The sequence below is a fragment of the Argiope bruennichi genome, chromosome 2 (genome assembly GCF_947563725.1).
Source record: "Argiope bruennichi chromosome 2, qqArgBrue1.1, whole genome shotgun sequence".
NCBI lineage: Eukaryota > Metazoa > Arthropoda > Arachnida > Araneae > Araneidae > Argiope > Argiope bruennichi.
The window spans coordinates 85,748,012-85,767,248 of record NC_079152.1 but is presented as its reverse complement, the minus strand read 5'-3'; the positions used below and the strand labels follow the sequence as shown (position 1 = coordinate 85,767,248).

The 19,237-nt window shown below is 25.6% G+C and overlaps 1 protein-coding gene across 2 annotated transcripts in view; it reads right to left on the bottom strand.

Moving 5' to 3' along the window:
• Positions 1-19,237, bottom strand: part of LOC129958323 (organic cation transporter protein-like) — an 84,408-nt gene that overhangs the window by 44,894 nt on the left and 20,277 nt on the right. Inside the window, exons 1-2 of one of the 2 annotated variants that reach the window (XM_056070725.1) lie at positions 16,578-16,757; positions 4,961-5,458 (exon numbers count right to left, since the gene is read on the bottom strand). In XM_056070725.1, the coding sequence (XP_055926700.1) occupies positions 4,961-5,323 (363 nt within the window). In that variant the 5' untranslated portion in view covers positions 5,324-5,458; positions 16,578-16,757. Of the gene's footprint in view, positions 1-4,960; positions 5,459-16,577; positions 16,758-19,237 lie in introns of those variants that run through there. The other variant, XM_056070733.1, reaches the window with a different exon arrangement.

The following is a 19,237-nucleotide window of genomic DNA, read 5'->3' as shown; positions in this document are numbered from 1 at the left end:
CTATTTAAAATCAAAATCCAATTATTTTCCAAAACTCCTGATGCAAAATAGGTGGAAGAATGAAAAAGATAATTACATTATTAACAATCAATATCCGTATTGAAATTTATCTCGAAATGTATAAATTTATATTTCGTAAATAATGTTGTATTTCTTGCTATACAAAAAGAAAAATCTGAAACCAGAACACAAAGAATGAAAAGTATGAAGAAAGGGAAAGTGCACAAATGATGTAAATTTTAACGAAATAGATTCTTTTTGATGCCTTTTTCCGGTTGGTAATTATAAATCTTGATAAAAGTATTAAATGACATGGATATTTTATACATTTTCAAGCACTTTATGATTTCCTGTTTATTAACTTGCATATTCGAAATTTTAAATCTCTTCCTCGGCCATCATTTATTATTGCCTGTTTTACATGACAAAGAATTATCTAAAACGTTCATCTACGTTTGATAAATTTACAATTACATTTCTCACATAATGTATATATATGCTGCTAAGAAATTTTGCTTTCATTTTGATCTAAATGATTTATGCATGCAATGAAAATTATGCTTAAAATTTTCCTCGGGAGTTGCATTTAAAAAATATTATTTAAGTGTACAGAGTAAAATACGTCATACATTCTTAATTATATTTTCCCTATCTTTACAAAAACTGCAGCTTTCTTTCAGGAAAAATTTTATTTTGATTTCAACACAAAATAAAAGAAAAAGAATATGATAAATCAAAATAAATTTACTGAATCCAAAATAAATTATATAATTTTTTCTGTTATTAAGTAACAATAAAACATTTATTAAATAACCTCCTTTACAAATGTAAGACTCATCAACACAATTTTCTAAGAAAATTCAACTATAAATTATGTTGCAAGTTTCCATTAATTTATGGAAACCTCTCTTATTAAATAATAATCACAAAACAGAAATTACCTTCCGCCTTAAGAAATTCTTTAATGAATTTCATAATTGAAAATTGATTTTATTTATGGTTTCTTTCAAAAATATTTTTTATAAAATAAAATAATTTTTCAATTGTTTTATGTAATCATCAATTGTTCTTTTAATTAAATTGTATAACATTCTTTTATTTTACGAATAAGTCATATCGGAAATTTTATAATCAGCATTAATTTAATAAATAATAACTAATTTATTTACAACGTTGTTCCAATTTTGAGAAAATAATACTTTGTTTTCAAAATTATATAAATTCATTCAAACATTTTCTTCAAATCTTTTTTTTTTTTCGATTGAAATATCCTATATTTTGTTTCCTCAAGCAAAAAGATTTATTATCTAAAAAAAATAGCACGTACGGTCTTCTCTTCTGTAGCCAATCCTCGATTTTTTATTATTTTTATGTTGAGCTGGTTTGTTAGCTAGTAATTGATTTGAAAAAAGTTCCAGTTTCCGGAAGCAAATCTGTTCCATTTTGTTATTTATCTAGTTTATATTTACTTGTTTATTTCTCTATCAGACTCTCCATCTCTAACAATTTATTGAGGTGGAAAAAAATTAGATTGAGTAGATGTACTTATCTTTTTCATGTATTGATGATATTTTTAATGAAAAAAAATTACTTTCAAAAAATAAAAACTTAGATTAAAGAAAGTACATTGATTACCTAACAGTGATTTTATATTCTTACATAAATGAAAAATATTTGAAGTATTATTTGTAAAAAGCAGCTTCTTAAAGCTCAAAAAATTATTTATTCAAATATGTTAGAAATACTAATTTGCAATAAGAAAAAATATATTTAAACATAAATTGCAGTAGAGCTTTTCATTTCTTCTATTAAATTGAAATAGGTTTTAATTTTTAAATAAATATTGAATCTTTAGGTTTTTTTTACTAACATAAAACTTAAAAATGCTTATTATTTAACAGTTTTGTAATAAGTAAGGCAGATTGAAATAAATATTATAGGTTTATTATTTGTGAATAATTTTGCTCTACCTTATTGTATAATTTGATATATATGAAGTATTTTATAAGTCTTATTGCACAATTGTTTACTTTCTTACCTTAATGTACTGCTTTTTTTTTGTTGAAACTTTGATAAAATCTCAATAAGTTATAGATTATAAGTTAAGGAGTAAACTGTGGAGCATGTGCAGTTCCCACCCAATTTCGATGCTGAACATTTGCCGAAAGAAATGTCAGTTCCTTTTTTTTATCCACATCCTTCAGAACATGTGAAGAAAATTTTTTATTATTTTTATTAAAAATTTATATTTTATTGAGGCACAGACTTCTAACTACATAAGTGCATTTACAAAATGAGCTATAGAGATGTAAAACTCGCTATGTAGTACACATAAAAGGTGTCGAAGAATTTGAAATTCAAAAATGTCACCATATATATGTCAAATGTCACCTTCTATGCGTAAGAAGGGTTTTTTTAAATGAAGTATAACCATCTCATCTTTAGAATCGTTACAATCGTTCGAATAATAATAAATCAAACATATTTATGTGTACGCGCTAGTCTGAACAAATTATTTAACTGAAAAAATTTCAAACTAAGATATTATAACGCTTTTTATGGATTTTACATATTTGACCTCTAGTTTGAAGCTCGAATTTTTACATCTTTATTATAAGTTAATTCATGAATTCATAAGATTATTGAATTAATTTATAATAAATTAAATATATAGATATCTGAAATTAAAATTTAACGTGTTTCACTCCTATTCTGTTACTATTAATACTTATTATTGCTATTAATTATTATTACTATTAATTCCTTTAATTTGTATTCAATATTTTATAGTATAGAATATTTAATATTAGAATAATTATTGTTAGAAAATTTAATATAGAATGTTTAATATCATAATAATTATAATAAAAGTATCTTTTTTAGAAAATAAATTTAAAAATCTTCACAGAAAAATAAATATAAATATACTATACTTAAATTGATTTTTGATAAAATTTCAATTAATATTATTTATTATATTATTAATATCATTTCATCTTATTATTAATATTTAAAATATAAAATTACTTTTTCATGTATTTTTTAGTTGCATCAAAATTCTTTCAAAATAATTTGTTTCGGATCATATTCAGTATTCTGTTTTGCAAATTTAAATATTCAGTAAAATGAACGCTTTTCTTCAGAAAAGGTACACAAAATTTTTTGTGAATGTCAATTAGCGTGAATTCATATCTCTAAGAAAAACAAAACTGTACGTTGTCACGCTTTCGGATTATACAAATAAACTGCTATTGCGAATTATGCGAATTATGTTGTTTCTAAAGTGAGGATGAATTGATTTCATTCTTACTTCACGAATATGAATGAATAGGAATAGAAATAAGAATATTTCTTCTAAAGTGAGTAATAAATTTACTCGCGAGCGTCATTACACGTACATTGACAATAGAATATTCATAGTGTAACCACAAATTGTACTATTGTATTCTAGTTGATTATACGAGGCGATGCACACTGCTTATCTTTAAAGCGCAAATGAAAAATAAAAGTGAAAAATCTTGTATCTTTCCCGCGTTGTTAAGTCTCCATTTTTTTAAAAACTTTTTTTTTAACTCAGGCAAATACTATTTTTTCATAATATTTGATAGATGTCAATCATAATACTAGCAGGGATTTAACTACTGACTAACTGTGAGCAACTACATTGTAAAGATAAAGGTTTCAATGCTATATTTCTTCCTTTTTTGACAGATTATAAATTTATTCTTCGGAAACAAATTTTTTCATATGTTTTTAGCTTCAATATTATTAAAAGAGAATAATTTTTTTAAATTTAATAAAATGTCTTTTTTATTTCATTAAGTTGAAAATAAAATAAATTTTGAGAAATGATGGCAAAGAAGAGTTACAGAAAGTTTTTATGCAACTTCGTAACTATGTTAGGTATCAAAAGATGAAGTTTTAAAATAATGTTTGCACGTTGATTACTTTTGAATTTATGTTAATTGATAGTTCTAGAAAAGATTTATTTTCATTAATTATATTTAAATATACTTCATTGAGATTAATATTCAGTATTAAGCTTGGATTTACCTTAATATATATTAAAATTGATAATTTTACATTGCATATTCCTGTTTTACTACTTTATAGTATAATTGAGTTTAGTTTCAAAGAAAGTAAATATTCCATCAAAAGCATAATTTATCGCTATTTAATACATTTTTAAATTTATTTATTTTATTTTGTTAAACAAAAAATAACGTTCTTTATCTTAAATGTTGAAATTTTTTGTCATGCACAATTATAATAAAAATTGCTAATTTTTTAATGTTTCAGGTAAATAAGTTCTAATTCTTATTTAAATTACAGTGTAGCAGATTTGCTAACATTATACAGCAAAATTAACAATTCTGAAAATATTCTTATATATAGAGTTTATATATTATCATTGCTTTTATTATAATTAACTTTATTTCAAACTGTTTAAAAATAAAATTCTATCACAGCACAGTGTATTATACAATAATACTTGATACTGCTAATATTGTATGATATCGTATAATCTACTACTAGAGTAATTACAGTTTTTTTTAATAAATAGATATCAGTAATAATTTCTATTATTAAAAAAGTATTTTTGACTTTAGTTTTAGTATTGTTTAATTACATGTATAATACAAAATGAATTTATTGCTTTGATATGTAATTTTCATCTTAATTAAAAATGAATAATTTAAATTTTACTCCTATAATTTTATTTGTACTTAATATTTTGTGCCATAGATTATTTAATATTAATCCATTTAATATAAAATATTTAAGAAATTAGTAATTAATATTAAAAAATTCAATGAACAATTTTTATATTAGAACAATATAAATAAATGTTTTAGCATTAAATTGTAACAGATAATGTTCACCCTTCCATATGAATGTAATTATAAAAACATTTTAAAGTTATTTTTATTCAATAAAAAAAATATAGAATAATTCTTACCTTAGTCGATGCAGTCGAGTCCCAGTAGGTCTGATCATATTCCCAACCTTGATCGCATGGTCGAGTCGTCGATCCATTAGGTACCGAATAATTTCCAAAGTCCAAAATATCCGTGAAATTAAGGTCATATCTCAAACAATGCTCCCCAGGTGGGGCAATAAGGGATTTCTGTTGTTCCATACTTAAATTGAAGGAAGACAATTCTGGTACATTGCACCAATGATCCGGAACGGACACCATGAACAGAACATTCATCGAGAACCATGGAAGTAGGGATGCAGCGGGGACCAGGAAAATCATAATCAAGTTCCTCTGATACTTTCCATAGTCCCCCACTTCAATCAAGACGTCTTCGAATTCCATATTGCCAGTTGATGTGACAGGAAAAATACAGCAATTAACTTTTCTTCAGTATGAACAAATTATCTTTTCATAATTGAACAGAAATTTTCAGGATAATGGTTTCTCCAAATCAATGAGGATCAAGAAAATAATTTTCTAGAAAAAAAAAATTCAGAGATATATTAGTAATAAGGTGAATTTAATTTAAATAAGGTTTTCAAATCAAGAGCATCGACTATCAGAGTGGAAAGAGCTGCATTCCGTTTATTTCCACGGATTCTCAAAGAAAGAGAATGTTCAGACTGTCCGCTAAGAATGTTTTTGTGCTTTTAACGCATGGTCAGTCAGAACGCGGCGAGTAAGATTTCCCCGATGCTCAAAGTACATGACCTTGTAATCATAACGCTCTTTCATATCAACAACGGAGGGCTTAGAAATACTTATCCACGCATTTCGGAAAAATTATAAAGGGAGATTACAAAATCAGTGAAAAAATTAAAAAATAAGAGATACGATAATGTTTTTCATGCTTATGCAATCAATAGACTCAGTGTATTTACATTTCCTTGAGTAAAAACATAAACGAATAATGAGAGAGTAAAATAAAAAGAAAACTATCTAAACTAGAAGATCCTTTGGCCCTTTTTGTGAAAAAGTTCTAGTACAATAAAACGGATGTGAACCGCAAAAACAATTGAAAAAATTGTGTGCTGCAGAAACCTCAACATAAAATATATTTCCCATCTTTTGTACTGTGATCATTATTCACGATATGGGGTTTATTGTTTTGTTTTATTTCACTCAGATTATTTGTCAGGTTTGTAATTTGTTGATAACCACAGGAAAGAGACGAGTCAAAAATTATTCACAAAAATCATTTTCGTGACCAAAAACAAAACATCGTTTTCTTTATTTTATTAGTTTGAAATAAATAAAATAAAATAAAGGATGCAAGAGAACAATTGCTGCACTTAAATGTGTTACAACATTGCAATCACTTTTGGTCTCCTAAAATTGCTTCTTCGTGTTTGAAAACCATCAGCAGTTGTAAAAATATTTTAAACTAAGTAAATAATATTAATAATTTGCTTTATATTTTGGTATGAAATAAGACATTCCTCTTTAAAATTAATTTGAACAGAAAGTTGAATTACTAGCTTTGCAATTTGATTTTTATCTTTTATTCAATAAAACCCAGTTCTATTATTTTTTCAAAAATATAAATAAATATAATATTTAAATATAGCTTTCGAATATTGATCAACTGATTTTTTAATTATAAATTAGTCCGCAATTTTATTATTGCAATAAGTCTATGAAAAAAATAATAATATGATTATGAACTGCAGCAACAAAGTTACCTGAATTCCCATTGTGTTTTTCAAAATTCTATGCTACGCTTCCGCGAAATCTCTTGATTTTACACTGCTTTAATGGACATCCTTACATACAGAGTATTAGGAAAATTCTAATTGGAGACCGTCTGGTTTAGAAACTTAGTTATTAACATTAGACCATTATAATCTATAAAATGGGCTGTTGTAACTGCTGCGTGTTTATTACAATAATAGAGTAATTAATATGTAAACAATACTATAAATATATTATCGAAAAACAGTTTAATAATAATCGTGGAAATCAATAAATAATCTGAAATGAGGTTATCGATACATTAGTTGCTCATCAAGGAAAAAGTCATTGTAATATTTCCTGCAAGCAGTATCGAACAATTAAATGAAAAGATACTGTTCTTCATCACAAATTCTAGACCAATGTGGGAAAATGGAAAGAGCGATTCAAGGATGGAATACAATATAAGTAATATAAAAAAAAATTTCATAATAGTCTAAGTAAATCAAGTTTGGGAAAATATTAAAAAAGAAAACGAGAAAATTAAAAGAAAATGTGAATCACAAATCAAAAAGAAAAGTAAGAAGCTTAACTTCTTCCCCAAATGGTTAAAATACCTGATGTTTACGATATATCATGACTTTGGCACGTGTTTTTCAGTGTTTACAGGTGAAAGTATATGCAAAGAAGATAAAGACTGAAGAATTATATTTTAAATCAAACACTTTATACCAAACAATTTACACCTTTAACTTCAAAAACAATTTTTCAATCGCTATAGCATTTGGGATGAAGACAGTATATTTTTACTTAATTATTCGATACTGTTTACAGAAAATGCTGTAATTCCTTTTGCAGTCGAAGTAATTTCATCCCCTGATTAGTAATTAATGTTTCGATCGCTTTGTTTCGCATTGTGTTTTATAGCTTGTTTTATTGCTTTTAAAATTTTACAGGTGATTAACGATTTATTTTCACACCGCTCTTTGAAGATTTTTGCAGACTCGTGTGGCATATTTTTTATATCTTTTCTTTTTGTTTTTCTTCATACGTTTTAGCACTTTTTCTCTTTACTCTGGTTAACTTTCCCTTCTCACAGTGCTTTTTATTCTTATTGTAAGATTTTTTGTTATATATATGTATATATATATATATATATATATATATATATATATATATATATATATATATATATATATATATATATATATATATATATATATATATATATATATATATATATATATATATATATATATATAACATCCATCACCCATATATATATATAACATCCCGCCATTTTCCCACATTGGTCTAGAATTTGTGATGAAGATATTTGTTATATATATATATATATATATATATATGTGTGTGTGTGTGTGTGTGTGTGTGTGTGTGTGTGTAGAGAGAGAGAGAGTGAGGGATAGATATAGATATAGTTTTTAAATATAATGACAATTTATAAATCTAACTCAGAATGAATTTTGATTTATACTATAAGGAACAGTAAAATATAATTAATAACATAAGAAAAGAATCGAAAAATAACTTTCAGGTCCACACGGAGCGGCTCAAGTCTTATATTTAGTTGCTATTAAAAAAAATTATTCTAAGCATGAAGATTACTTAACTTTCCGCAGAGACAACAGATCTGATGAACATATTTCCCATGTTTTATGATAGAATATATTACGTTAGACTGAATATCAAACAAATTTTAAATTAATTATTTGTATTTTTCTTCTATATTCATTTCTTCTATATTAATTATTTGTCTTTTCTTCTATATCGTGTCCGAAATCAAATATTTAAATAACGTCAGAATTATATTGTTACGAATTCGCAGTGTTGTTTTACAGCACAGTAAATTTCCTGGTGAGGAAGATGTTTTACATACAGCTCTGATGGATGCTGAATGACCTTCTGGTGGATGGTTAATGACCTTCAGCCATCGCGACCATTTGTTCTTGAATTTGGCGATTTTGGTGACAGCACTAAAGAGTCTAGAAATCGCAAGTATCTTGGCGATTAATCTATTTAGACTCAAGTTTTAGTTATCTTTCTAAATGCTTCTTTCCCTGTCAAGGAAACTATGTATAAAAAGTAGAAGAGTTGTAGCCAGTCGAGTATTGAGTCGGTGAGAATATCTGATGATTCTAGAGGAATACATAGCTATGCGAATAGTCTCCAGCGAATTCTCTCTGAATGCTTTATACTGTAATGGTTATTTATTGCCGATTTGCTGTTTGTGTGTTATTGTTTACTGCAAGTGCTATTCTTTTGCACGCTTCGGTTGAGTTTTGTTTTCTCCGTGTTCGTGTTTTTATATAGAATAAAGTGTCGAGGCTATTGATTGTGCTGAATTTTTCACAGTATAAGCTCATTGGATTTTTGACGTTTTCTCTAATATTATATAATAGAATATTCAATACTCTACATGAGAAGATGTTCAGAAAATAAACTTTAATAAAAAATAAAATAATAAAATATGTGTCTAAAAATATTTTACTAACAAAAACAATTATCGATTTAATATCAATTATCATTATTTTTCAAATAGTAAATCAATACATATAAAACTATTATTCTCGCTTGATTACGAAAAAGCTTATTGATTTATCAATTTCTTGTTTAAAGAACTTTTTATACCCGTATTACCTTATCTCAGCACCTTTTTCATTATTTATTTAAACCTCAAGAATTGAATTTCAAAATTTCCTCATATTTTTTTTCGAGATTTAATTTGCCATATATATACGTTATAAGTAATTAGAAATTAATATATCAAATTCTGTGGTTGCAAATATTACATCACATTATGGTCCTTACATTTATAGCATGTCATTTCCTTATAGATGTTACGAATGGGAAAATAAATCTGAAATGTAAATAAAATAATCCTACCTCAATGAAAGACTTCTCTTAATCTGATGTAAGGAAGTACAATCAAGATACCGAAAAATACAAATGATTGAACACTTACATATTCGTGAGTTCTACTTATTTAATGATTTAAATATATTGTTTTGACTATGCGTTCAATTTTTACCTCCTTATGAATTAAGTAATGTTTGATAACTTAATAAAAATAATAGTTGGGCAATTTTTCGTCCCGACATAAAGATTCATAAAGACAAGATAAAGCAATGTATTCTTTTGCAACAATCTTTAATTTAAGTGGCTAGTTTTAAAATGACCCCTATTATTTATTAGGAAGTAAGAGAAAATGTAATAACAATAGTAAGAATCCAGTTTTATGCTCTCGAATTTAGAGAAAGTAAATCCATAATAAAGTAAAGATCCCTATTTCCTTCTCAAATCAAGTTCAGAAAAAGGCTATTCTTTTACTTTCGAAAGAATGAAATACATTAAACACGAATTAATTTAAATGAACTAGTTTTTGACCCGAAACTGCCTTCGAGTCACGAAATTGACCTAACCTGTACGCTTATTTTAAATGAAATGCGTAATTTTCATATCGAAATCTGTTTGATTGAGAGAAGTGTACATTTTTTTGTATCAAATACTTCACTGTGTTTCGCAACATTGAAAATCGTTTGCATGTATAATGAAGTCGATTTTTGACTTCAGTGCAATAATTGCAAATAAATTATTGTGAAATCTCGTATTCGTTTTGAGTCGCATTCTTTTTTCGGTATTTAAAAATAGACAACAGAAAAGTAGAAATGTGCGAAGAAGCATTTTTAAAGATATGATGTTGGAAGATCAAAATTAAATGGATATGAATTCTCTCAAAAATCTTGATCTCCCGAGTTTATCGAATCTTAGTAGAAATAATAATAAATAAATAAGTTAAATAAGTAGTAATAATAAGTTAAATAAGTAATAAATTTAATATAAAAATATAAACTTTTCTACTTTTATAAAATAAGGATTTTTACAAGTGTAAAACATTTAAAAATGTGTTTATGGTGTTCCGTTGTAAGTAGAGCATATAAGTAGTAAAATAATTATTATTATTTAGAAAAGTCATTCAGGTATTTTCTGAAGGCATTACCATTGTACTTTTCATGTAATATGAAAAACAAATTACCGACGAAATTTTTATACAAATATTTCTAAATATTCAACTTTAGAATAAAAAGGAATTTATTTAAAAAAAAACTCTGATTTAATAAATAAATAATTATATAGCTACCGCCAGCATGTTTTAAAAACTCTTGTGCTTGCTTAAATAACGCGATAGAATCTGGTAGCAAGGAAAAAAAAAAGGTTTCTTTTTAAAAGAATAATAATTTGCAAGCATTCTTTTAGCAATCTTTATCAAATAATCAAAATGTAAATAACTGTTTTCTGATGGCTTGAGCATATGTTTCCAATTGGTCGCGATACACATATATATATGAACAAAAGAGAAAATAATATGCAACAAATATATATACATATAAAACTGTTAGGAAGGTTAGTAAGGTAAAAGGTATACAGTTAAAATATCCTATATCATAACTATTTCCAATTAAACACACAAACACACATGCACATATATATATAATACTTTTTAAATGGAAATAGTTGTCATGTTTATGCTAATAACTTTTTATATTAAATTTATTTTATTAAGTTTAGCGATTGCTATGAATGATGTTATTAGAAAGATAATGAAAATTTTTTTTTATTTATTGCATTTAACATTTAACTTTCCTTTAAATATCATTTCAAATATTATTTACATTTCTGATTTTTAATATTTTAAAATTATTTTTCAGCGTAGATAGCATAATATTGCAATTTAACTGCTGCCAAATTCATAAATATTGTTTTGAAAATAAATAATATAGTGATAAAATAATAAAATGATAAATATTCTTATCAAATGTGATGGTTAATTAGATTACATCAATTTCAACTATTTAGGAACGATACAAAATAAAAGGGAATCTATTTCGAAGAAAATAATTTGATGCTTTAAAGAGTACTATCTACAATTATAACATAACGAAAACTGGAATAAATGATATTTCAAAGAATATAAAATTCTGTAAAAATGTTCTAATTTGATTGAATGTAACAATGGGGTACTTTTTTTCACTATCAGTCTGATGTCATCTTTTTTTAAGTCACCAGAAAATCAGAAATAATGAAAATCTGTAGTTTTCCACATATACGAACAATTCTTTCAAAATATTGCATTTAAGATGTGAAATATCAACGCGCAGTATTTATTCCAATAACATCGTAAACATCATGTTCAAATGTTACAGATTTGATAATATTTTTCTCAGATTAAGGCTAGTGCAAGTGTGGATACACTTTTTTTCCCAAACTGCGTAAGCAGATTTTTCTGATATAAACCAAAGGGAAGGACATAAAATAAGATATCCTTGTAAGTAAGATAGATGAGTTTAATGATCTTCGAGATTTGTGATTGAAATGTAGCGTGAAAGGCTTTTATAATCGTCATATTGAATCATTCCCTTAGATTAACTTGTTGACAAGATATTAGATTACCTCTTATTGTTATATATTTTTCTTAATCTATTTTTGCACCTTTCACAAAAGCGTTTTAGAATTAAATCTGCGCAGCAGCTGAAATTTGGGAAGTTTAAGTATGTGAACACATGTGCGTGCATATATTTGTTTGTATATATACGTTTATTCAAAAACATTTTCCACATGAATAAATAAGTAAACTATCTTTAAATTAATACAAACGATTTAATACAATGAAAAAAATGATTTTTTTATTTAAGAAAATATTATAAATGTCAAAAAATGATACGTCTAATAGCACTGAATGTCTAAATTACAATAATACTAAAAACGTGCTTGAAACATATAAAAGTATGTAAAAAAATCCCTTTCTCCTTTCTCTTATACGAATTATGCAAAAGGGGGATAGTATAATCATAAAAAAATATTCGACCTCGAGATGAAAGTTGATTGAAATTCTTAAATAAATGTTTTGTAATAACTTAATGTTCTTAAATAAATGTAGATGGAGGAATAAATTATTTACATGGGCAAACAGCTGACAGCCGAAGGCGCCAAGTTCAGTCACTAGACGTTAAATATCACTTCCCATGTTATAATTGTAATCTTAAAAATTTGATCCTTTTTTTTTATTTAATCAAAAATATACTCTAAATTATCGTTATAATAACTTGCATTTTAATTTAAAATAGCTGACTCAGTCTTTGCTTATAAAAAGATAAAATAATATTTTAATATATATTAGTTATCAAATGTGCTTGACCCTATTAATTATTCAATTCATGTCAAGAATTTTATTAGAACTACACTGAATTTAATTGATATTCTTAATTAATTACAAAAAATTAAACTTAACATTAATTGATTTATTTTATTACTTAAGTAGTATTTGGTATCCCAACAATAAAAGAACTGCTGGTAGAAATAAGACAGCAGAAAAAGGTTTTTTAGCCATGAAGGGGTTAAAAGTTAAATCTTAAGTGTACCGTTTGATTCGACAATATAGATAAACAATATAAAATCGGAATTCTGACCCTAACTTAAACATTCAGTAAATAGAGTTTTAACAATAGTGACATACTTAATGCAACTAATCAAAAGTTAACTTTCAAGAAGAAATTTCCATCAAAGCAAAAAAGTACGACCGCAATATCAATTCAGGATATTCACCTGAATTCATCTCATGTGACAACTAAACTTAAAAGAAGAGAGAAGTGTCTGCACCTGAAAAAAACAATTTCAAGGAAATGTTCTCAGTTCCATCCTCCAAGTAAAACAAAATAGGTTTTAAGAACTATGAACAATATCCTGTTGACCCAGTATATTATTTGTTGCTTTTAATTATACTTATGTTCGAATGGTAAAGCTTTGTTCAGTATATTATTATAATGCAAAACTATTAATAAATAGCTTTCAATTTCCGTCCTATATAAAGTTGACGAGTCTCAAGTCAGTTTATAGTTGGTTTTTAGTCTGTATTGCTTCAAACGCAGCGAAACAAAGAAAAAGAAATGGAGGAAAACTTTCAGCCCTAGACCCATGTTTTTAATAAATCAAAGAATGGTTTTTTTTTAATTTTATAAAAACATCCTTTATCCTTATAAAAGAAAGGTTTAAACAGTTTAACTAAAGGTTTATTAAATTAAATAATACTCTATTTAATTAGACTGCATATGCAATCAGTGATTATCTTTTTTTTAAAAATTTCATGCTTGTTATATTTTTCAATAACTAAGACTAATAAATAAAAATCTTTTTATTACTGAATAATTTATTCTACTTTCCTGCTTATAGGGCCAAATACTATTTAACATCTATCACTTTGTGTTTTTGTCATCTCCTCAGTTCCCTGTAGGCTTTGTATTAAAAGTAATGATAACTACACTTTTCAGATGCCATATATAAATTTATTGAGTTGCCATGTATGGATGAGAGACAGAAATCTTTTTATACATCAAATATTTTGCTTTACAATTTTAATCTAAAAATTGTATAATATAATATTGATATTTCATAAAATCTAAAAAGAATGGCCTCACATATGCCTTTATAGGATTTAAAAAATCAGCCCCATACAACGCTCCTTAAAAAATGTAATGTATATATATATATATATATATATATATATATATATATAGAGAGAGAGAGAGAGAGAGAGAGAGAGAGAGTCAATTTCAAAATTATAAATAACCATTTAAATAATTTATAAAAATTATCTGATAATCTGAATTATTTGATATTTTCAAAAGTGTTTAAAATTTTGAAAACTTTATGATTAAAAAATACTAAAAATGAAATTTTTTTGAATAATCTAATTAAGTTATATAATTCTGTGCAACCTAATTAGGAACAACTAAATTTCCTCATTAAATGATTAGCAAAATGTTCAACATTGTACTGATTGAAAATATATAATAACACTATACATTTTTATAAATAATAAATCATCATTTCCCTTTATTTCCATATGACTCAGTTTTCCTCATTTTATTTTATATAAATGCATGATAATATTACATTCTGTCTTTGAAAATAATAATTTTACCCGATGCACTACTCAAAAACTTCTAAATAGATATTTTAAAATTTATTTGGAGTAATATCTTTAAAAATTGATCGGCAATATGTTGTATTTTTTTAATTTATTAAATTTTCATGGTATATTTTAATTTCCAAATTTTTCTAACAATTAAAAAGTCAAAAGTAAGGAAATTGTAATCTCAAATTAAAGTCTCAAATTAATTAGAATTTATTTTATAATGTCATAATCAAAAACTTTTATTAGTAATCTTCATCTTAATCTTCATCACATAAACAGGTTATATCCATCATCGTTTTAACTGTCAGGCGATAAAAGAAACACTAATATACAAAATCTAGTTATCTACAACGCAGACGCCTTAAGTCGAATAAAATATTCTTCTTCTTTTCCTTTATAAATAAATTCTCTTAATTGCTTTTAAAATAAAATATAGTCATACACTTTATCAAAAATGTCATTTGAGTTTAACTTTAAATGGAACAAATAAGGAAATTATATTTTTTTATAGTTTTATTTGATATGCAAACATCTGTTCTTTTAAAACTAAGAACGTACTTAAAGCATTTAAAATTTTATTACCCTTGATATGTATTCGAAATAGTAATATAGTTACGTAATCAAAATATATAATCTACATTTTTTTTCTTTTTGATTATAAAAGAAAAATATTTCTATTCAAACATTATGCAAATTGTACTCCTGCGTTGTGAGTTATTGAGCAATTTGTAATGCAGTTTTAAAATTTAGTTTGTTTTAATCAAACTTTAACGATAATTTGGTAAAGTATTAAAGCGAAATATTAAGGTATAAAGTGAACACATATAAGCTATAGACGAATAAATTTTGAAAACTACCCGATAATTATTATTATTTTCGGAAAATCATACATTTGTTTTATGATTTTATGATATATAATATCTTAGTCATAAAATATATAATTGATTGATTTCATATATTAACGCTTTGAAAGACTATTTTTTTCCAGTAATAGTATATTAAAATATTTTTAGTGCTGAGATAGATTTAGGAATAGTGATTCATTTCGCTTATTAGATCAATTTAATTTCATTTATTAATTATTTAGTTAATTAATAATTAAGTAACAAATCATGATGCATTATTTTGTTGAAGTAAGGAACTGAAACATCTACATTTCTATTTTTATTGAAAAATTCTGAGAACTTATGTCAATCTGCATAACATAATATAAAAACTGGTAAATTTGCTTTTGTAAGTATACTTTGTATGGCCTAAAGAAGGTTAAATTAATATTTCAGTTGGCAGCTGCATAAAAGGATTTTTATTACATGAATACGTTTTAGTATTTAAGATCGAAAGGTTTATTTCTTTATAAAAAGCATTATTGATCTTTTTAACAATAAGCAAATTTTCTCTTTCTATATTTCAAACACAAAAACATGAAAAACTATGGAGGCTTTCTTCAGAACAAAAACACTCACTGAATGTTTTTAAATAATCATAAAAATTTGTCTCTTTCATTGAAAATGTCATGAATATTAATTTGAAAGAGCTTTTTAAAGGAATGTTTTACAGGCTTGAAAACTGATATGGATTCTCGTAAAAATTTTTTGGCATAAAAAAATTTTAAATGGAATTTTGAAATTAAATACATTTTTTCAGGAACAGTTGTAGGGATTTAGTTCCTTTTATAAACAATCTGAAGATTTCTTTTCTTTTAGAGCTCAATGAAAAGAATCTGGATTTTGAATAGCATCTACTTTTAAGATGAACAAATTATTTCCTATAAACTTTTTGTGATAATTTTTATGATTTAATTATTTTATATAAAATCCTAACATAAAAAGTGTATGAAGAAAGAGAAAGGGAATTTTCTTTCCTAAACGCTCAAAATTTTAAATTTTAAAAGCGCACAGTAAGCACATTCAGAAATTCAGATGGAAAAATACATACCTTCTAAAGCACTGACTTAGATGAAACTGTGCGATGAATTCCATAATGTTATGTTATTGCTTTTTCCTTCCTTAAAATATTTTCTTAAAAAAATCGATAGACAAAAAACGTTTTAGTTTTATTTTGAAGTTTTGAACACCAATTTGAAAATAATATGACTATTCTGTGTCATTGATGAACACGTTCAATGCTATTGAATGCATAATAATCTTAAAATTATATCATATCAAATATTGTGTTAGAGACTTACTGGTTGATTTAGAAATGTCGAAATAAATCTCTCTAAGATGTTTTTCTAAAATCAATGTAGTTGTGCAAAGTTTAGTGACAGCAGCTGCAAATGCCATGCTTACTGTCAATCTCTGTCACTAAACCTTTAGCTTTTAATGCAGATTTCCATACAGCTGAACATTTTTAGCGGATTAATTTGTGCTCTATGTGTTATAAAGAAAGATTTTTATAAGTAATAACCACAGTTAAAAGCACAATTTTTAGCTTTCTATTTAATAGCGGGGATTAATTTCTCAGAGAATTATTAATAAAGTATTTTCTCGTCGTTATTAGACTTTATTCTTACTTCAAAAACTGTCCTTAAAAACTCATATTGTAGAAATTTCCTTAATAACTCATATTGTCCTTAATAAATCATATTACAGGGAAAATGGTAATACTATGGACGAAAGTTCGATATCAAATTATAATGAAAATTATTAAATATTTTCATAATATTTGGAGAATTATTTTTATAATATTATTACCAACTTTAGAAAATATGTTTTTACGTACTTGATTGATTCCATGTATGATACGTAAAAATAAATTTTTTGGAAAAAGGTGTTGCAAATGTTTAAGATTTAAATTATATTGCTCAAATTTTAAGAAAGCATCAACAATACTGTTCGAAGAATTTATCGTTTGCATAAGCAATATTAAACACAGTGATATTGGTAAAAATGATATTGTATAATATTGAGCCTATTCTGTTTAACTTGCATTGACGGCTATTGTGAATCATCATTTTTTATCAGTTGTAGAAGCAATATGAAAACAGAATTGACGAAACAATGAATTGTAAAAGGAAGTAGCAACGATTTTGATTCTCTATATTCGGTAAATTTTCTATTGTATCCTTATAAAAATATTTATCTCTTTTTTATATTAATTTTTTAATCATGTAAACATCTTTCAGAAATGTCGCAATCAAGAAAAGCTTCTTTTTTTAATATAAATCATAGTTGATGAACTTGAGACAAGTTGAAAATATCAACGACAGAAAATTTCGATTAACTGCTGACTAGAGATATTCCTAAAATATTTTATGAAATTTTGTGTCAATTAAGTTTTATACTACTGCAGTGTTTTGCATTATTATTTGTAATTTTAAAATTTTATTGTTTCTTTCTTCTTGCAAATAAGAACGATATAATAGATTTCTTTTATATTTATTTTTTGAAAGAATTGCAAAGTGAATTACTCGTTTATAAGAATTTCATGAATTCTTCTAATTAAACTACACAAAATTAGCGATCACTTTCTGTGTTGCCGAAAGAAAAACTGCATTTTTTGTAAAGAATTTGAAATCTTTTTTTATATTTTTAAAACAAAAATCTGTTTTACTCTTTTAATTTCTATTAAATATAAAAGATGTAATGAAGCTTTAATTATGAAATAGTTTCAGCTAATTAGTTTAGTCAAATTCCTTTTAGCTAAAAGAATCGGTACTTGTGGATATTCACAACTCCCAGTTTATTTGATAGCTTTCAGATTGCGTCAAGATCGCCAGTTTCCGTTATATATAATGCAACCATCTTGGCGATATTGCTTATTTGCTTGGCGATAAAATCAGAGAGGATAGCGTAATTGTCCACAAATACCAAAAAACAATATCTTTCGAAATTATGTTACATGCTTTTCTTAGTATTTAAAAATTGTACAGATGGAAAACAGTGTGCTGTTGCCCATGAATCTGCACATATAAATGTGAGGACTCCAACTAAATGTCTAAACAATTCTAAGCTTTTATCGTATTAACTAAAAATTATAAAAAGTTTCTTTAAGAATTCTTAAAAGCGTTAAAATACAGTAATATAAAACATCAGTAAAAACAGAAATTTCAATTCAACCATAAGAGTGAAAGTTATTTCTATTCCTAGATTCGAAATCATGAGTATTTTCATTGTGAAACGACTTATAAAATGCTAAGTGATGAGCGTGATTCAAACATTAAAAAAAGCAAAAAACGTTATGACACATTTTCTCGTTCATTTCTTGCACCAGCTGTTGACTTCAATGGCTTCAAGGCAATTCTCGTGATTGAAGACATCTGTTGCACATTTCAGTCCGATAAATCGACAGTAATTGTATTGAAGGAAGTGGATTTCGTGACGGTGCGTCATTCAGTTGTAATTTGGGGACGTGCGACAAACATATCATTACATTGTCTTACAGAACTATAAGTAAAAGGAAGTTGCACGCTAATAAGTTTTAACACTTTTTGACGTTTTTTAATCACTTACCAGAGTAAATATCAATTGCATGAATCTAGAACATGAATACAGAAAAACAGATAAAGTAAAAGTATGCAAACGATAACACACAATGAGGTTGATTTTCAAGTATATCATTGAGTTTCGCTAAATATAATTGCATATTTTGTTAAC